The sequence below is a fragment of the Rhipicephalus microplus genome, chromosome X (genome assembly GCF_043290135.1).
Source record: "Rhipicephalus microplus isolate Deutch F79 chromosome X, USDA_Rmic, whole genome shotgun sequence".
In the NCBI taxonomy this organism is placed as follows: Eukaryota; Metazoa; Arthropoda; class Arachnida; order Ixodida; family Ixodidae; genus Rhipicephalus; species Rhipicephalus microplus.
In genome coordinates, this window is record NC_134710.1 from 231,280,715 (window position 1) to 231,298,346 (window position 17,632).

Sequence of the window (17,632 nt, forward strand, 5' to 3'; positions counted from 1 at the left end):
TATAATTACGCAGCCATATTATTGCAACCTGCTTGACACTCATTCTCAGTGATATTGTAATTTGCAGAACATTAACTGGTGAGAGGAAGCTTTTTTGTGATGATTCACTCATGGTGTGAAGGAATACTTGCCCTGCAGTTGTATTGTGAGTAGTGCCTGAGTATTGTCGTAGTTAGGGAAGTGGTAATAAGTGTGACAAATTCTAATTTCCTAGTATACCTTCAAGCACCTAATGGCACCACAGTGAAGATCTAAGTGGTGGCCTTCATTTATAAGAGGAGGTTGAAAGGGACTGCTGAGTGCTTGTGATGTCATTCAAGCTTAGCTCTGGCTCTTTATAGGTGTACGCTGGAAGTTCCTTGATGAGCTGCAGCACTTTTGCTGCTGTAAGCACATCATGGGTGGCAAATCATCTGTATTTACCTTTTTATAGAAACAACGATGAACATTTTAATGGCTTTGTTATCTCAGATAGTTTGCACCTAAAATGGCTCTTATGCACAGCTGACACTGGTATTATCACAATGCTAATGAATGTGCTAAAGGTTTCAAATTGGCTTTAAAGGCTGAAACAGCTAAATTATATAAGCACTGTGCCACATGGTTGTTATCACACACTATGCATTCAACCAAAGTAAGTTTAGCTAAAGTGGTTGCTTAGGCGAGTTGGTACACATATTTCGCATAATAACAGCGTAAAATACATAATACCAATACTAGAGACAGTCAAAGCTGCTACTATCTTTTGTACTGATCGTCTGTCTTTATGTCCTTGTTCTGTGAAGCAATCGAGCAATTGCTTATTGCATTCTTGACAACACTTGGGTAAACATTGAGGCACCTTGGTTCACTATTTCACCCAATCATCGTTGGACTAGGGAATCCAAAAAGTGATAAAGCCAGAACATTATGGTATAGTATAGAACTTTCTCGGGTCTTGGAATGAGATCACCGCTCTCAGAACACATGGACACAGCAGACGTCGAACCAACCCAAACAACACATTTATTCAATTACTTTTTAGAACGACGATATCATCTGCCGAATTGAAATACTATACATCAGTTGGGATCAACATGCTAAAACAACCTTACACAATATTCTACAACACTCAATAACATAACAAACACAAAGCGGCGGCGCAAACGCTCGAGTCACCATGAGGGCCCACGGCAGACAACCCGCGATGGCAGCCACCATGAACCCACCCCAAAAGACAACCTTTGCGCCAACCACCATGTGCCAAAGAGAACTGCTCATCTCTCATGTGCCGCCAGGTGTCACTGCAGGCACTACCGCGCTAACCATGATGATGATGGTAATAAATGCTCATGAGCACAACGCCACCTGCCGCTCGATAGTTGGGAACCCTAAATGCTGCCTATGCATAAAACAGGTGTGTACCACAAGGTGCAAATGACTTTATAGGGGATGTGAGCACCCCCACAACGTATGCCTATGCAATGTTCTGTCCAACACTTCGCTGCTCTTTCCATACATCTGTGTACTGTGCTGAATGCCTTGTTGGCTTTGTCCACAGGGGAGGAGCCAACAGCTGGTGGCAGCTGGGTGGGCAATGGTCGCCGGGTGGAAGGAAAGTTACTGCTGGTGCAGCAGCTGAGTGCCATCCTGCTTAAGCGCTACTACTGCACCCGACGCAACTGGAAGGGCCTCTTTTCACAGATCTTGCTGCCGGCCTTTTTTGTCAGCATTGCCATGTCGGTGGCCCTAACAGCACCTCATGTCGAGGACCCTCCACCTTTGACATTGTCACCATCCCGGTATTACAACTACACTCAACCACGAGGCAATGTGGTTCCTTACGCCTTTCGAGATGAGGCCCGGCCAAAGTGAGTGGTCTCAATCTGAAACAGCTAATTACCTACCGTTTTGGTTGCCTGTTTGAGAGGACAATGTTGGCATTGGCATTCGAGCACACATGTTATGGTCTTTTGTGCATATGAAAAAAATCTCTTAATATGTCATAAAGAAACTGCATTGAAAATGCACACATGGAAGACAGTGAGGTTGCCCTAAGGTATGCTTGGAGGCCTTTTAAAACAATGTAATGAAATGACTTGACTTGCATTAGAACATGTCATTTTCAAAAGACTTGCATGACTTATCACATGACTTTCATTAGAAAGTCAAAGGTCCCAGGTATGAATCCTGCCCATGGCAAGTAATCTTTCCCTACACAATCATTTCTTTGCATTTACATTACAATTACTTATATACTCCTTTTCATACATCAGGTGCAACGCTGTGGAAGCTATGCAAGAAGTTCGGCCAACAAAATGTATAACTCCACGCGTTTCGTGGTCGCTTGCGTGACATATGATTAGTGCCCATGCACCCTCGGGTTTCTTTGTGCTCCTCCCCTTTGGCGTGACTGGCGAACAGGAAAAAGCGGGACGAGCACAAAACAATACACTTACCGAATGACCCTGTGGTATCCTATCTTGCACCGACACTAAAAGTCCAGGTGGTCGCCATCGTGATGTACCCAAACTGAAGTGCCTGTGTGTGACGTCATGTGAAAACTAAGCTATACAGCGACATAATAACAGATGTTCAATGGTGTTTTTGTTTGTAAGGCACATAATATAGTCACGTCAAAACAGATGTCTTGTCGCTGAGATTGAGACACCAGAAGCAGGTCGATCTTTTAATTAGAAAGCGCTAGCGAGTTCTTCTTTTTCGTTCATTTCGTAAACCTTCGTGGCACATGCACAACTACCATCATCTTTCTTGAGCAAGCATGGGACATTTGCCTCCCCCCGAAAGAGGCATCGTCCCGATGCACACCTTAGGTGCTCTACCAGATGTATAAAGTGGTCGTACCAAAATGGTGACCGGGACCTAATTAACTCGATAAATATGGTTTCATATGCACGACGTGCATGACTTTGGGTAAATACTTTTGCCGCTTAGAACTACAATCAGTGTCGAGAACGACTTCATAGTTCACGTCGTTCAAGCGTCGCGTGACGCTGTATGGGCCAAAGTACTGTCTTAGCAGTTTTTCAGACAGTCCACGTCGACGTATCGAAACCCAGACCCAGACTTTGTCGCCTGGGGTGTAGCTAGTAAACTTGTGTTGGGTGTCATAGCGTTGTGCATCTTGCTGCTGCTGATGACAGATGCGCACGCGTGCGAGCTGTCTGGCTTCTTCGGCGCGCTGACTTAATTATTCCGCGTCTGCATAGATGTCGTCACACTCGTGCGGCAACATGGCGTCCAGCGTTGTCATGACTTCGCGACCATAGATCAGACTGAACAGTGTCATTCCAGTGGTTTCTTGTCGAGTGGTGTTATAGGCAAAGGTCATGTATGGCAATATCTGATCCCAGTTTTTATGTTCGGTGTCAACGTACATGCTGATCATGTCTGTGAGGGTCCTATTGAGGCGCTCCATCAGTCCGTTTCTCTGCAGTTGTTCTCCGGTGAGCTGTACCGCTGAGTCGGAGAACTGACTCTAAAAGCTCTGTGGTGAAGGCAGGTCCTCTGTCTGTGATCACTGCTGTCGGAGCGCCATGCCGAAGGACGATGTTTTCAATGAAGAACTGAGCGGCTTCTGCTGCTGTGCCGCACTCCATAGCTTTAGTCTCTGCATAATGAGAGAGATAATCAGTGGCCACAATAATCCATCTGTTCCCTGTTGTGAAAGTGGGAAAAGGACCCAGGAAATCCATTCTAATCTGGGTGAACGGCTTTTCTGGTGCTTCGACTGGATGTAAAAGACCGGCTGGCTTGCTGAGAGGCGCTTTGCGTCTTTGGCAGTCGGTGCAAGTTCGCACGTGATGGTTAACAGCAGCAGGTAACTTTGGCCAACAGTACTTGCATCGTAGACGGCACAATGTTCGAGTGTAGCCTAGATGACCAGAAGTTGCTTCATCAAGGCACGCTTCTATAATTTCTCTTCGAAGAGAAGCAGGCACAACGAGCAAGTGCGGGTTACCGATTGGCGAGAAGTTTTTCTTATAGAAAACATCGTTTCGCAAGCAAAAGGTGGCAGTCCTCTTGCAAATAACCGCGGCACGTCTTTACGTCGTCCTTCTAAATATTCAATGAGTGGTAAGAGCTCAGGGTCACTGCGCTGCTCTTGTGCAATCGTGGCCGTGCTAAAAAATCCCAAGAATGCCGCGTCGATGTTTTCGTCATCGGAAGTGACAGTTTCCACTGGCGTCCGTGAGAGACAATCGGCATCGGTGTGCCTCTTCCCAGATTTATAGACGATGGTCATGTCGAACTCTTGAAGCCTTAGGCTCCAGTGCGCCAAACGGCCAGATGGATCTTTAAGGTTGGTGAGCCAGCACAAAGAGTGATGGTTGCTAACAACCTTAAATGAGCGGCCATACAAATACGGATGAAATTTGATGACTGCCCACACCACGGTGAGACATTCCTTCTCAGTAGTCGAGTAGTTCTCCTCCGTGCGAGAGAGAGTTCTGCTGGTGTAGGCTATTACTCTTTCACAGCGGTCTTGCCACTGCACCAAAACGACACCCAGACCTACATTGCTGGCGTCAGTGTGAAGTACTCTAGGGGCGTCCTGGTCGAAGTGCGCAAGGACTGGAGGTGTTTGCAGGCGTCGTCGTAGTTGATTGAATGCCATTTGCTCCTGTTCACCCCAAAAGAAGGGGACGTCCTCACATGTAAGTCGTGTCAGTGGCGCCGCAATAGACGAAAAGTCCTCAATAAATCTCCGGTAATAAGCACACAACCTTAAGAAACGTCTCACAGCCTTTTTGTCACGTGGTGCAGGGAATAGCGCTACGGCGTCTATTTTGGCCGGGTCAGGTTGAACACCCTCGTGACTGACGACATGGCCTAGGAAGCCGAGTTCGTTGAAACCAAAACAACATTTTTCCGGTTTTAAAGTAAGGCCGGCCGAGCGTATGGCTTCGAGGACGATGAATAGGCGGCTGAGATGTTCCTCGAATGATGCTGAGAATACAATAACATCGTCCAGATAGACCAAGCATGTTTGCCATTTCAGGCCTAATAGTACGGTGTCCATGAGACGCTGAAAAGTGGCTGGCGCCGAGCACAACCCAAAAGGAAGCACCTTTAAAAAAAATTCGTAGAGGCTATCGAGTGTCACAAAGGCCATTTTTTTACGATCTCTCTTGTCGACCTCTATATGCCAGTAGCCGCTTCGGAGGTCCATTGAAGAGAAATAGCGCACATGACGAAGCTGATCAAGTGAATGATCTATGCGAGGCAGTGGATAGACGTCTTTCTTCGTGACTTGGTTCAACCTGCAATAATCAATACAGAAGCGCAAGCTGCCGTCTTTTTTCTTGACTAAAGTCACGAGGGACGCCCAAGGACTTTTCGAAGGTTGTATGACGTCATCCACGAGCATCTTCTGTACTTGCTTCTGAATCTCCTCGCGTTCTTTCAGAGCCACACGGTAGGGGTTCTGCCGAATCAGTCGCGTGTTGTCTTCAGTAATGATGCGGTGCTTGGTCAATGGTGTTTGCTGGACCTTTGACGTACGGGAAAAACAGTCTTCGAATCGGTGTACAAGTTCAAGCAGGCACTTCCTATCAGAGGGCGGTAGTGTAGAGCAGATGTCTACCGGCAAAGTTGTCGAGGCAGGGACAGTCGCGTCGTCTGGTTGCAAAGCAAAGCAATCCCCGGCTTGGTCTATATCGTCGTAGTAGGCAATCGCGGTACCCTTCTGGATTTGACGGCGCTCGTTGTTGAAGTTCGTGCGGAGCACTTCTGCCTGTACACCAGTAAGCGCCAGGATGCTCTCGCGTTGGAAATGCCTTGCGTGAGCAAAAGAGCGACTATGTGCTCAGCTATCACATCTTTATAGCAAGGCCACCCACTAGACACCGACACAAGGCAGCAGGATCTCGGTGGGAGCGTCACATCGTCGGCTATTCGCAAATGACCGCGTAGTTCGTCGCTGCTGTTGTCGACATACGGATGCGCGCAAAACGTCACCATAGATTGAGGGATGTTGATAACAGTGCCATGATCTTGAAGAAAATCTATGCCCAAAATTAGCTCTTTGCAGCAGTCTGGCAATAGGACGAAAGTGGCCAGAAAGCTAGAATCCCCAATGCGAAGTCGAGTGGTGCATTTACTTGTGGGAGTCATCAGCTGCCCACCAGCACTCCTTATGTGCGGCCCTGTCCACGGTGTCTTGACCTTTCCAAGGCGGTCGGAGAGCTCTTGTCGCATGATTGAGAAGTCGGCGCCAGTGTCGGCCAGTGCTGTAACGTGATGTCCGTAAATGAGAACGCCAAGACCAGCACGTACAACTTCATTGGCATTAGTATTCGTCGTCGTATTCGTCGTGGTTGTCATCATATTTTCTTGCGATGATAGAAGGAACTTTTCGGTGTCTCGACGATTGGCAACCTTGCCCCCAGAGGTCGCAGCAGTTAGTTTCCCCGGCGCGAGCTAGGCAAACGGCCTCTGGTAAGGTCCGCGTAGCTCTGAAGGAAGTCACGGTGACGCGCAGGATAGAGATCGCCAGCAGCGCAGTGTAGTTGCTTGGCCAGTCGACAGTTGATCGGCATCGTGGGCGCAATGGTCTTCAGAGTGGAAAGAAGCGAGACGAGAAAAGTTCCCGAACCAGGAATCGCCATGACGGCAATAGCAGGCAATGTGACCTGGTTCTCTGCAGCGGAAGCAAATAGGTCGACAGTCGGCCACGTGCCATAAGTCAGTTCGGCGAACTGCTGGTCGTGTTATGGAATCCCGTTGCCACCAAGGTACGGCAGCGGGCCGTGGCTGGAAGGGCGTCGCCACAAATAATGGTGGAGGACGACGGACTGCATCAGCGTAGCTCGCTGGATTTGGCTCAGGACTTGGCGCGGGTGGTGTAACGGCTTGCCTCAACTCCTGGCGGACGATTTCGGCAACAGATGCGACAGGAGGAATGCAGAGGACCCGAAGTTCCTCACGCAGTACTTTTTTCTAATCATTTGTCGCAGGGAACTTTCGCAGATGCCAGTGTTCTGAGCTGCAGTACTTACTGCCGTGTGGTTAGGCAGACGGTCAAAGTGTCGGCGTCGTTCTTGCAGTGCGTGCTCGATGACAGTCGCCTCTCTTATGAATTCATCTATTGTTGTAGGTGGAATTCGTACGAGGACCGCAAACACTGGTTCCTTAACACCCTGCATTAGGTGACGCACCTTCTTCGCCTTGGGCATGTCAGGGTCAGCTTGTTGAAACAGATGGATCATACCCTCTGCATACATGGCGGCTGTTTCGTTAAGTTTTTGCACGCGAGCCTCAATCAGTTGCTATGCGCGATCCCGTCGGTCCGAGTTCAAAAATGTGGCGAGGAGCTTTCGGCAGAAATCTTCCCAAAATTAGAAAGTAGCCTCGCGGTTCTCGTACCACGTGCGAGCGCTATCTTCCAGTGCGAAATATGCACGGCCAAGTTTGTGCTGTTCGCTCCAGTGGTTATATACAGCGACTCGTTCGAGCCAGTCCTCGACATCCTCGTACTCTTCCCCACGGAAAACTTTAGGAACCCGAGGATGTTCAACAGTCACCTGCGAGGGAAGAGTGGTCTGCGATAGAACGGTGACCGTGGATGTGTTAGGAGCTGCCATGCTGGTAAGAGACGGAACAGGTGCGGACTCCGGACTTAGGCGTAGTAGCTGCCGACTGAACCGGTGCACCTTAGTCATGGCGAGGGGCTGAGTGTCAGGACTAGGTGAACGGGTCCGAGCAAGACTGTCCTGCATTAGGTTGTAGGCTCCAGCACCTCCGCCAATGTCACGACGTCAAAACAGAGGTCTCGCCGCAGAGATTGAGACACCAGAAGCAGGTCGATCTTTTAATTAGAACACGCAAGCGAGTTCTTCTTTTTCGTCCATTTCGTAAACCTTCATGGCACATGCACAACTGCCATCATCTTTCTTGAGCAAGCACGTGACAAAATCTTCAATTATTTCTTGCCGTAATAACGAAAGAAAAATTAAATTATTGTTGGTAAGAACGTCGAACTACTTTTTGTTGCGAACACATAGACTCCAAAAGTCTCGCTAGCTTCGGCAACATTGCACATGATGTGTGAAACAGAGTATAATACCATCTGCTATATTTTCACTGGAATTATTGTGTGTTCTCATTAATTTTGTGTCTAGCAAAGAAAACGAGTCCTTAAAATATACACTTTTCTTCATCCATTAGAAAACAGAATTTTTACGAACCTTATTAGCTTTCTTGTATCTTATTCTTTTTTTTACACAAGCTCAACATAGTTTTCGCAGATACGTGTCATGTGAGGCATAGCTTATGAAATGAAAGGGAGGGAGGAAGTGATAATGATTATGTGGCCAAACCATTCAATCGAGTTGGCATGAAAACCACACCCTAGCTAATAAGACACTCTACTGCCTACCGTCATCTGTCGAAAATCTCGTACGCTTGATCCTTTGATCTTTCTGTTTTAGGTGCGTTTCATACCTTCTTACTATAATTGTACTGCTAGTATAATAAATTCAATGAAATCTAATCTAAATCTTCCTTTTCTTGCATTTTGTCAGAAATGATTCAATTTGGCCACATTTCGCAAGTTATTCTGTCATCCCACCCGGCAATACTAATTCCCAAATTTTAGTGCCCTATTTACTTTGTTGTAAAGTGGCCATGATTGTAACGTGAGGGGTGACATTTAATTGCGTCAAGGAAGAAAAAATAGTTCATTCGATACTCGATTGTAACACGAGAATAGACTTTAAGTAGCAAGAATCTGGACAAAAAAAAAAAAAAAACGTGTTACATTCCAATAAAGAATAATGAGATCTAACCTATATCTTCCAATGAAATCTAACCTAAATCTTCCAATGAAATCTAACCTAAATCTTCCTTTTCTTGCATTTTGTCAGAAAATATCCAATTTTGCCACATTTCGCAAGTTATTCTGTCATCCCACCCGGCAATACTAATCCCCAAATTTTAGTGCCCTATTTACTTTTGTGTAAAGAGACCATGATTGGAAAGTGTAGGTGATGTTATTAAATGTAATTGTCATGTAAATGTGAAGAAAGTAGATGAAAAGATAACTTGCCATAGGCAGGGACCGAACCTCCGACCATCGAATAACGTGTCTGAGGCTCTACCAACTGAGCTACTATGGCAGCTATCCTCCCGTTCACTTTATAGAGTATATATGTGCATCAAACATGGTAGCGTAAGTTAGTGTCGCCAGTAGTCATGACAACGAGTGTGGTGATGCCAAATGGCAGCACCCTTTCGTGGTTTTGGTTTTGCCGCGTTATCGAAACAGAGGCACGTGGAACTTGATTTTTATCTTTATTGGCTCTTTCTTGCAGTTGATTTACGTCTTTATTTATGCTGCTCTTAGCTTGTTTATCCCCGACACTCACGAGGTACTATCGTCCTCCTTAATTGCCGCATCAACACTGCCCGTGGAAACCGCATGCAGAAAAGATGTATGTGTGCACCAACACAACTCATTAATGTAAGAGAACTGGCATGCATTTTATGTGTGCAGACTCTGGTAAGGCACTATGCGCAGACCCATGTTACAAGAACTACCACACTCTCGACACTCTGAAATACTATTGAACATTATGCAGTTCTCAGTGATACTGAATCCAAAGTAATGTTCCTGAATTCTTATAATGAATTTGAATATTTTGTACATTTAAACCATATTAATGTAATTTGACCATCTATGAAAGTATTTGGAAAATTTCAACACTCAAAGGATTGAAGGGATACTGAACAAAAATTTTGCTGCCAAGGTTTAGTGCTAAATTGGAAGATTGTGGGCTGAAATCGATAAGCACAACCTTCATTTTAGGCACAAGCTATAGAAAAATAATATATTCAAAGCATTTTTCACAAACTGCCACATCTAGAGGCGCTAGAGCAGTTGACATTTCGTGACGCTTCATGCATCGGAAACAGGCATGCAAGCCTTGCCTGCCATCGCCGACATCTCTCAAATCACTCAGCTCTCACTGCAGTTTTTAGAGCCACTAAATGGCACAGACAGTGAACATTGCTTCTAAGTTGGGTAAAGCCCAGAAAAAGTGGGGCACGTCTCTATGCCTTTGTGGACGGAGGAGAGTGGGATCTGAAAAAGAGGTGAAGAAAGGGAAGTAGCAGGACAGGAAAATGTGTATCCTGCATCTGCGGCAGTGACTCTGACACCATGGATCATGCTGGAGTGCAGCCACCACATGATGACAATCCTCGAAGAATACAGCCAACTGTTCAAAAATACATGAAAAAAACTCTATCAGAACACTTTCGTTGTCCGAGTTGAATTTTGATGTTTTCACCATATTTTCCAATTGATACTAAGTATCCCTTTAAGCATGTGACAAAAACTAAAAAATATTTTCATTTTTCCCATGTCTTGGTCGTGGGTCAGGTCTTCATTAGGGATATAATTCTCTAAGTATGCTATTATGATTGCATGAAACAGTGAAACCGATCGGTTTTATGTTCATTGCATTTGTTTCATCGTAGGTTAACCCAGAATAATGCTGGTTTTCTTGATTTTAGGCCTTTTTTTTTTTTCAAGGTGAAAGCCTAGATGCCTCATCGAACTTGAAAATTGACCGTCAGTGTCACTGCTGTTGATGTTGGTAGCACTGCACTGCGCTGCATTTCATCTGTTTGCAAAGTGCTTGGTCAGGGGTCTCTGGTGGTTGCTGCACATTATGCCTTGTCTTGGAGTCCAAGATGCATCTCATGAGTGCCTAGTAGTGGTTTCGTAGAGTCCACACACTACATTCCTTTTAATGCAGTACGAGGAAGCAAAGATGGGCAGAATTGCTAGCTGTAGTTGCAGTTAGTTCATGCATCATGTGCTTCATCATGCAGTCCAAGCTGACAATCTGCGAAATGTTTAGCTGCAGATGTGATAAAACCATGTAAGATGTTCTTGATTGTGTGAGTCGAGGCGGCGATGTGCAAAATTTCTAGTTGTGATTCTTAGCAGTCATCGCACAATGTACTTTGTCACGTTATCCTAGAACTTCGTGCTCATTGTGATTGGTTGTGCAGACCAAGATACCAGTGTGTGAAATTTTAACTGCTGGTCCCAGGAGTCTGCACTTGATATGCTTGATGGCCCAAGACAATGGAGATCCAGATCGGCTGTGCTTCTTTTGATGTTTTCGATGAACACATTTCACTATCTGATTTGGTGATCGGGCTTCCTTTTTGACCAAGGAATACTCCCATTGGCTACAAAATTAATGCAGAGTTAAGATTGTCAATCCCCGATGATTGAATGAGTGCAAACTTGGGTAGCACCCATTCTGACAGAGGTAAAACCAAATATGTAAACATGCTAAAAACATGGACTACAAAAAGTGCACTTCACTTACAAAAAAAGAGCACCTGACCATTCAGGACCAATGATTTTTTTTTTTCAGTCTTGCAGGGCTGGTTATAGATTGCTGAACTAGAATTAAAATTAAGAATCATCATCATCATCATCATCAGCCTGACTACGTCCACTGCAGGACAAAGGCCTCTTCCATGTTCCGCCAGTTAACCCGGTCCTGTGCTTGCTGCTGCCAATTTATACCCGCAAAACTTCTCAATCTTATCTGCCCACCTAACCTTCTGTCTCCCCCTAACCCGCTTCCCTTCTCTGGGAATCCAGTTAGTTACCCTTAATGACCAGCGGTTATCCTGTCTACGCGCTACATGCCCGGCCCACGTCCATTTCCTCTTCTTTATTTCAACTATGATATCCTTAACCCCCGTTTGTCCCCTAATCCACTCTGCTGTCTTCTTGTCTCTTAAGGTTACACCTACCATTTTTCTTTCCATTACTCGCTGCGTCGTCCTCAATTTAAGCTGAACCCTCTTTGTAAGTCTCCAGGTTTCTGCTCCGTAGCTAAGTACTGGCAAGATACAGCTGTTATATACCTTCCTCTTGAGGGATAGTGGCAATCTACCTGTCATAATTTGAGAGTGCTTGCCGAATGTGCTCCACCCCATTCTTATTCTTCTAGTTACTTCAATCTCGTGGTTCGGCTCTGCGGTTATTACCTGCCCTAAGTAGACATAGTCTTTTACAACTTCAAGTGCACTATTACCTATCTCGAAGCGCTGCTCCTTTCTGAGGTTGTTGTACATTACTTTCATTTTCTGCTGATTAATTTTAAGACCCACCTTTCTGCTCTCCCTGTTCAACTTCGTAATCATGAGTTGCAATTCGTCCCCTGAGTTACTCAGCAATGCAATGTCATCGGCGAAGTGCAGGTTACTAAGGTATTCTCCATTAACTCTTATCCCTAACTGCTCCCATTCTAGGCTTCTGAAAACCTCCTGTAAGCACGAAAATTAAGAATGGCTTTTTGTTATTTCCTTGCAACGTTATTGATAAAAAGTTTATTTCCTTCACTGCCTTCTGGACATCATTGTAAATAATTAATGTAGTTTTGAATTATGCATCTCTAAAAAGCTCATTTGTATAATTACTTTTTTATTAGTAGCATGTGGCAACCATGATGATAGTTTCAGAGCCTTCAGAGCCTTTTTTCTTTTCCATAAGGAATAAAGGGTAAACTTTGGAAGTGCAGTAGCCTGTGGGATTTCTTAAGCCTAATTTGACTAGTAGAAACAGGTAGTAAACAGGAAACAGCCTTACTTTAAGGTGACAAAAAGTATATTGGGAACATTTCATCTGCACAGGTGGAATCTTGATGCTGACGCACAGCATTTGGCTGCTACCCTTCGACTTCCATCTGGTGTTGGTGCCACTTGTGTCTTACTATGGCCTCTCAATGGAAGCAGCAGCATCCTGGTACCTTCATCCAATGCTAACTATTCAGAGCGCTCCCTTGACTGGGATATGCTAGATGCCTTTGAGCCTGAGTGCCGAAGTGTGTTTGTGCCAGGACTCCCCTTGGACAACTTTGTGCCACCCCTTCCGACAGTTGAAAGCCCCACTGGAGATCCTGTGGATGTTACCACATCACCAGGAAATATATTTCATCATGTCAACATTTGTGAGCATACTTTTCTTTTCTAATGAACTTTTTGTATAGTTAGCTTTTTTATGATTTATAAAATGTGAGCCCAGTAGTAAGTTAGTATAATATGAAATTAGAACTGTGAAACTTTTTTAAAAAATCCTCTTAGGGGAAACTTTAGCTTGGTGCTGTTGTTCATCTTCATACTTAAGCACATGATAAATACAGTATAGACCACTTATAACATAATTCGCGGGAGTCAGGAGTATCTGCACTATAAGCGGTACCGCACTATAATCAAATCAACCTTTTTCAAGGGCCACACTTGCCCAAAACGTGTTAAACATGCAGACTTGCGTGTCAATGAATTGAAACATCCTATGCGTAGTACTTACAACCATTTGAATTTTTATATGTTAAAGGAAACGTCCAAAGACACGCGTTGCCAACAAAATGCGAAAAGGGGGGTCTAACAAAAGAAAACATCTTCACGAAAATTCGCCGACTACTGCTCGGACCACCTCAATTATGCGCATTACACGTAAACTATGTCGCATCAAGTCCCAAATTTCGTGTGCTGAAAGACGCCAATTGTTTGATTTCACGGTTGGACACCCGATTTCAAGTAATCACAAACCTACACTCAAGTGCTACACGTGCCAGCCTCGTTTCTATTAGCAAAATATACCCACTCCTTCTCTTTTAATGCAGCCCCACAAAGAACGTTGATTTCGTACCAAACCATGACCTACAAATAGCATGCGACCACTATCGAAACTCGACCAACACTGATTAGGCCTAGCCTGCTGTTCAGTATGTTGTCCTGGGAGGTTTGTTCAAGACATTAAGATGCGACATCGAAAATATCGCTCTCAAGCAGTCAACCAAGAGCAGCATGTGTGATACGAAGTTTGCGTCAGCGACCGAGAGATCAGGGACGATGAAAACCCGCCAAACTTATGTAAGACTGTGCACTGGCAGCAAAGGCGAAAGCTCACGTCACAAAGCCGTAAGCAGTGCAAACACTATATCTGTTGCGAGCTCGATAATGATGCTTTTCCTGACTGGAAACTGTTAAGCGTAGTTAATACGAATGGGATTGCATGCGCCCTGATGAGCCGCCCGTGGCTGGAGCAACGCTAGCGATGCGTAGCATGTAGCAGCGTCGGCGCCACTGCAAAAGCTTATCCGTGTCTGAGGCAACCACCCTTTTCCTTTAAGAGGGTATGGTAGGGTAAAGCCCCCAAAAAAGCAAACTTGCAATTTTGACAACAAAACATTCACTGTACTCTGAGGAACAAACCTGTGGAAGCCCAACGTCGAGCAGGCGCCCCAAACGGTTTAAATGCTGCGGCAAAGTGTGCTGGGCATCCTCTGGCTTACGCAGTATGCACACGTAAAACTTCGTTTTTCTCAAATTGCATTTAAAAAAAATTTTTCAACATCAATGTACCTTTTCTCAGAAAGTATTGAATCTATTTTGATGAAACTTAGTATGTGTGAGCTAGAACAAGTTAAAAACAATCTGAACTAAAAAAATTCCTGTTATCATGAAAAGTGAGGCTGTAAAAAAATTACACAACAATAAGCACCTTCCGTGGCCTTGTGGATGCAGTAATTTTTCTTTTGCAGAAACTTCATGAAAAATGTAATATTTTTTTAGTTCAGATGTAACGTGCGAGTCTCTAAAAAACATGGCTGAATATCATTACATTCCTATTGGCAGTTGCAGAGAAAAGGAGCATTGAATAAGTGAACCCCTTTTAAAATTTGGAAGAGGGCCATAGGAAGGATAAGCAACCTAGGCATAAGAAAAGGGTGTCACTTGATACCCAGGAGCATTTTTTGGGAGCACATAAAATTCTATGGAAATTCTTGCAGCTGTTTCTAGTATATTACGCCAAAACTTACATATACCATTTACCCTACCATACCCCTATTTAACTAGTTCAATCGAGGAGCCCGCATGTTGTGCCTGTTTTTTTTTCCCCTTTTGTTTTCCTTCCCTCCACCCTTTGTTCGTTCACTCTGCAAACCCTCCTTCTCCGTAATGACCCCATTGCCAACTCCCAAGCAGCACACCCAGTGCGCCTCCTGTCAGACATGCCCTCGCCACCATGTTTGTCACAAAAGATTGTCCAGCAACTGCATTATAACTGGTTTTTAATTTTGGGGGACTGCACAATAAGTGGTATGCGTATACATCAGGTTCTATCGGAGGTTATATGGGAGTCGAAAAAGGCCACACTGTAACCGGTTCTAAACTATTTAACTAGTTTAATAGATGTTCTCTAACATGCTTTACAAAATGTTCATAGTTCTGTGTAATGTTTCCACTTTACTGTTTATGGTTATTGTTATACTTTTTTTTTTTTTACAATGTACACCCCACCCCCTCTGTAATGTATTTATACCCTGAGGGTACTATGAATAAATAAATAAATAAATAAATAAATAACAGATTACTATATAAGTGGTCTACACTCTATATAGATGCTTTAGTTAGAGAACCTTTAATCAATTTAGTTAATATTTGTTATACTTAAGAGAGGATAAAAATTGTAATACTAGCTGTTGAAAGCAAAATTTTACTCCAGAAACTTACATTTCTTTACGATATCTGCCATATACTTGGTAAACGTGCTGTGCAGCACAAATGGGGAAAAGAATTAATGACAGAAGTGTTGACTGTGTGGTGTACACGTATCCCGAAAGAGTGCGGCCACCAGCGTGGGTCCAGTCTTAGCGAGCCGCAGGGCACGCGTCAACCGTCGCCGTGGCAAGAACACGATACTGCTCAAAGTCGCAACACTTTATTGTCTGTGGCCACCGAACGCAGTACAGCCCGTTGCAAAGGCGCGACGGGAAAGCAAATAGGCTTATCTACGCCACGGGCATAAAAGTACTACACAGGGTGCCACGAGCACGTCTCCGCGGTAAAGGTGATCCACGGAGACACCGGGACCAAGGCCCTGTTGCTTGAGCGAGGGCAAAGGCGGTCGCGTTGGCTTCGGAGGGAGACGGGTCGGCGTAGCTAGACCACGCACTAGGACACCGTACCACCCTTCGGCCGAGCGTACGCAGTGGGGCAACAAAAGGCTTTGGGCACGAGGCGCCCTCAGCGAAGTCCGACGAGCCCCCGAGCGACGGGAGTCGACGGACGGAAAAGATTGCGTGGCTCACCGTCTGCAGTCCCGGGGAGTATCTATCTGCCCGCTCCCGACGCAGCGTGCAAAAACCTCTCGGGAAACTCCGCGCGCGGTGCGACAGTCAACATCCGCTACGTCACTCCGCTCTCCCAGCGTGGCAGACAGCAAAGGAGGGGAGACATGTCGGAACATGAGAACGGCAGAAAAGGCAGCAAAGCCCGCGCGAAGGCAGCAGGCTAGCCTCAATTCCCACATCCCCCTCTCCTAAATTTACCCTTTACCGGTCTGCAAAAGGCAGCCGGACGTCACCTACGCAGTTAAAATGACACTGCTCTGAGCGACAGCTAACCTCAGTCCAGCCCTGTTACTGCTGCTAAAAAAATGATGACGAAGGAAAAACGAAAACATAAATAACAAAATAAACACATGACACTATAAAAATAACTTCCAAAGGGAGCACAGGAAAGTAGCAAGAGCGTTCGTGGTGCAGAAGCGGCATAGCGTCCACCGCGCGGAGGGGCGGAGGGGCGCGACAACGCCCGTTGGTTGCGATGCCCGAGTGCAAGGTCAGATGCACGGAAGGGGGGGGCTCTCTGATGGCTCGTTGCTGCTCTTGATTAGCCGCGAGTCCGACGAACGCCGCCTCGGTTGTGGTTCGGAGGCCCCGCATTTCTGGCTCGATGACGGAGCTGGGCCGTAGCAGGAAGCCGGGCCTCTCCAGTGATCAGAGCAGCCGAACCAGAACTGGCTGCGAGGCGCCTTGGCGTTGGCCGGCAGCATATAGCTGCTTTCAGCTGGCCTCGCGCAGGAGCCATGGTGGGAAGGCAGCAGGGCTTCTTCGGCGACGGCCGAGAGCAGAGCACAGCATCTGTAGGTCAGTGCCCCGAGCACCTCTAGTGTCCCCGTCGATGGGGCGGATGATGCACTCTTTACGGGCACGCACTGAAGCGTTACACACGCACAGAAGCACGCACACACGCACACCACCGACAGCTGCTCGAGCGTAGCCGCACAGCGTCCTTCATCTTTCTCTCCCGGCATAAGCACCGACACTCATGGTCACACACAGCTCCTTTCGCGGTAGATTAAATAAACGCAGAAAAAAAGTAAAAACAAAGCAAAATGACATTCAATATCTGGCCAAAGAAAAATAAAAACATAAAATACAAATAACTCCTAATATTAGACAAAAGAAACATGAATACACATGAACACTTAAAAACAAGAAATACTGGCAGCAGGCTGGGCGGGGTCGACTTCTTTACGAGAAAAGACCATAAAGAAGCTAACCTATACTGAGGCTAGACAGTAAACTGAGGGCCTTCGGTTGTGGAGAAGTCCACCGTCCGGCGCAAAATCACAAAGGTGACCGCTTCCTCAGATTATACCGGTGCGGGGTCCGAATGCGGTCCGCCGCTCCGGGTGTGCCCCGTTGCTTGCGCGAAGTGCCGCAGAGCTCTGGCGCGAGCTCATCAGACCATGATACAAAGGGTTTCAGGTCTGCGATAAGGGCACGGCTGAGTTTTCCCGAACGGG

At 45.8% G+C, this 17,632-nt stretch overlaps 1 protein-coding gene across 2 annotated transcripts in view; it reads left to right on the forward strand.

The window, feature by feature from the left end:
* Positions 1-17,632, forward strand: part of LOC119187840 (ATP-binding cassette sub-family A member 2) — a 255,259-nt gene that overhangs the window by 147,261 nt on the left and 90,366 nt on the right. For both annotated transcript variants that reach the window (XM_037435928.2, XM_075878770.1), the window contains 2 exons: positions 1,541-1,850; positions 12,667-12,983. In XM_037435928.2, the coding sequence (XP_037291825.2) occupies positions 1,541-1,850; positions 12,667-12,983 (627 nt within the window). The remainder of the gene's footprint in view (positions 1-1,540; positions 1,851-12,666; positions 12,984-17,632) is intronic.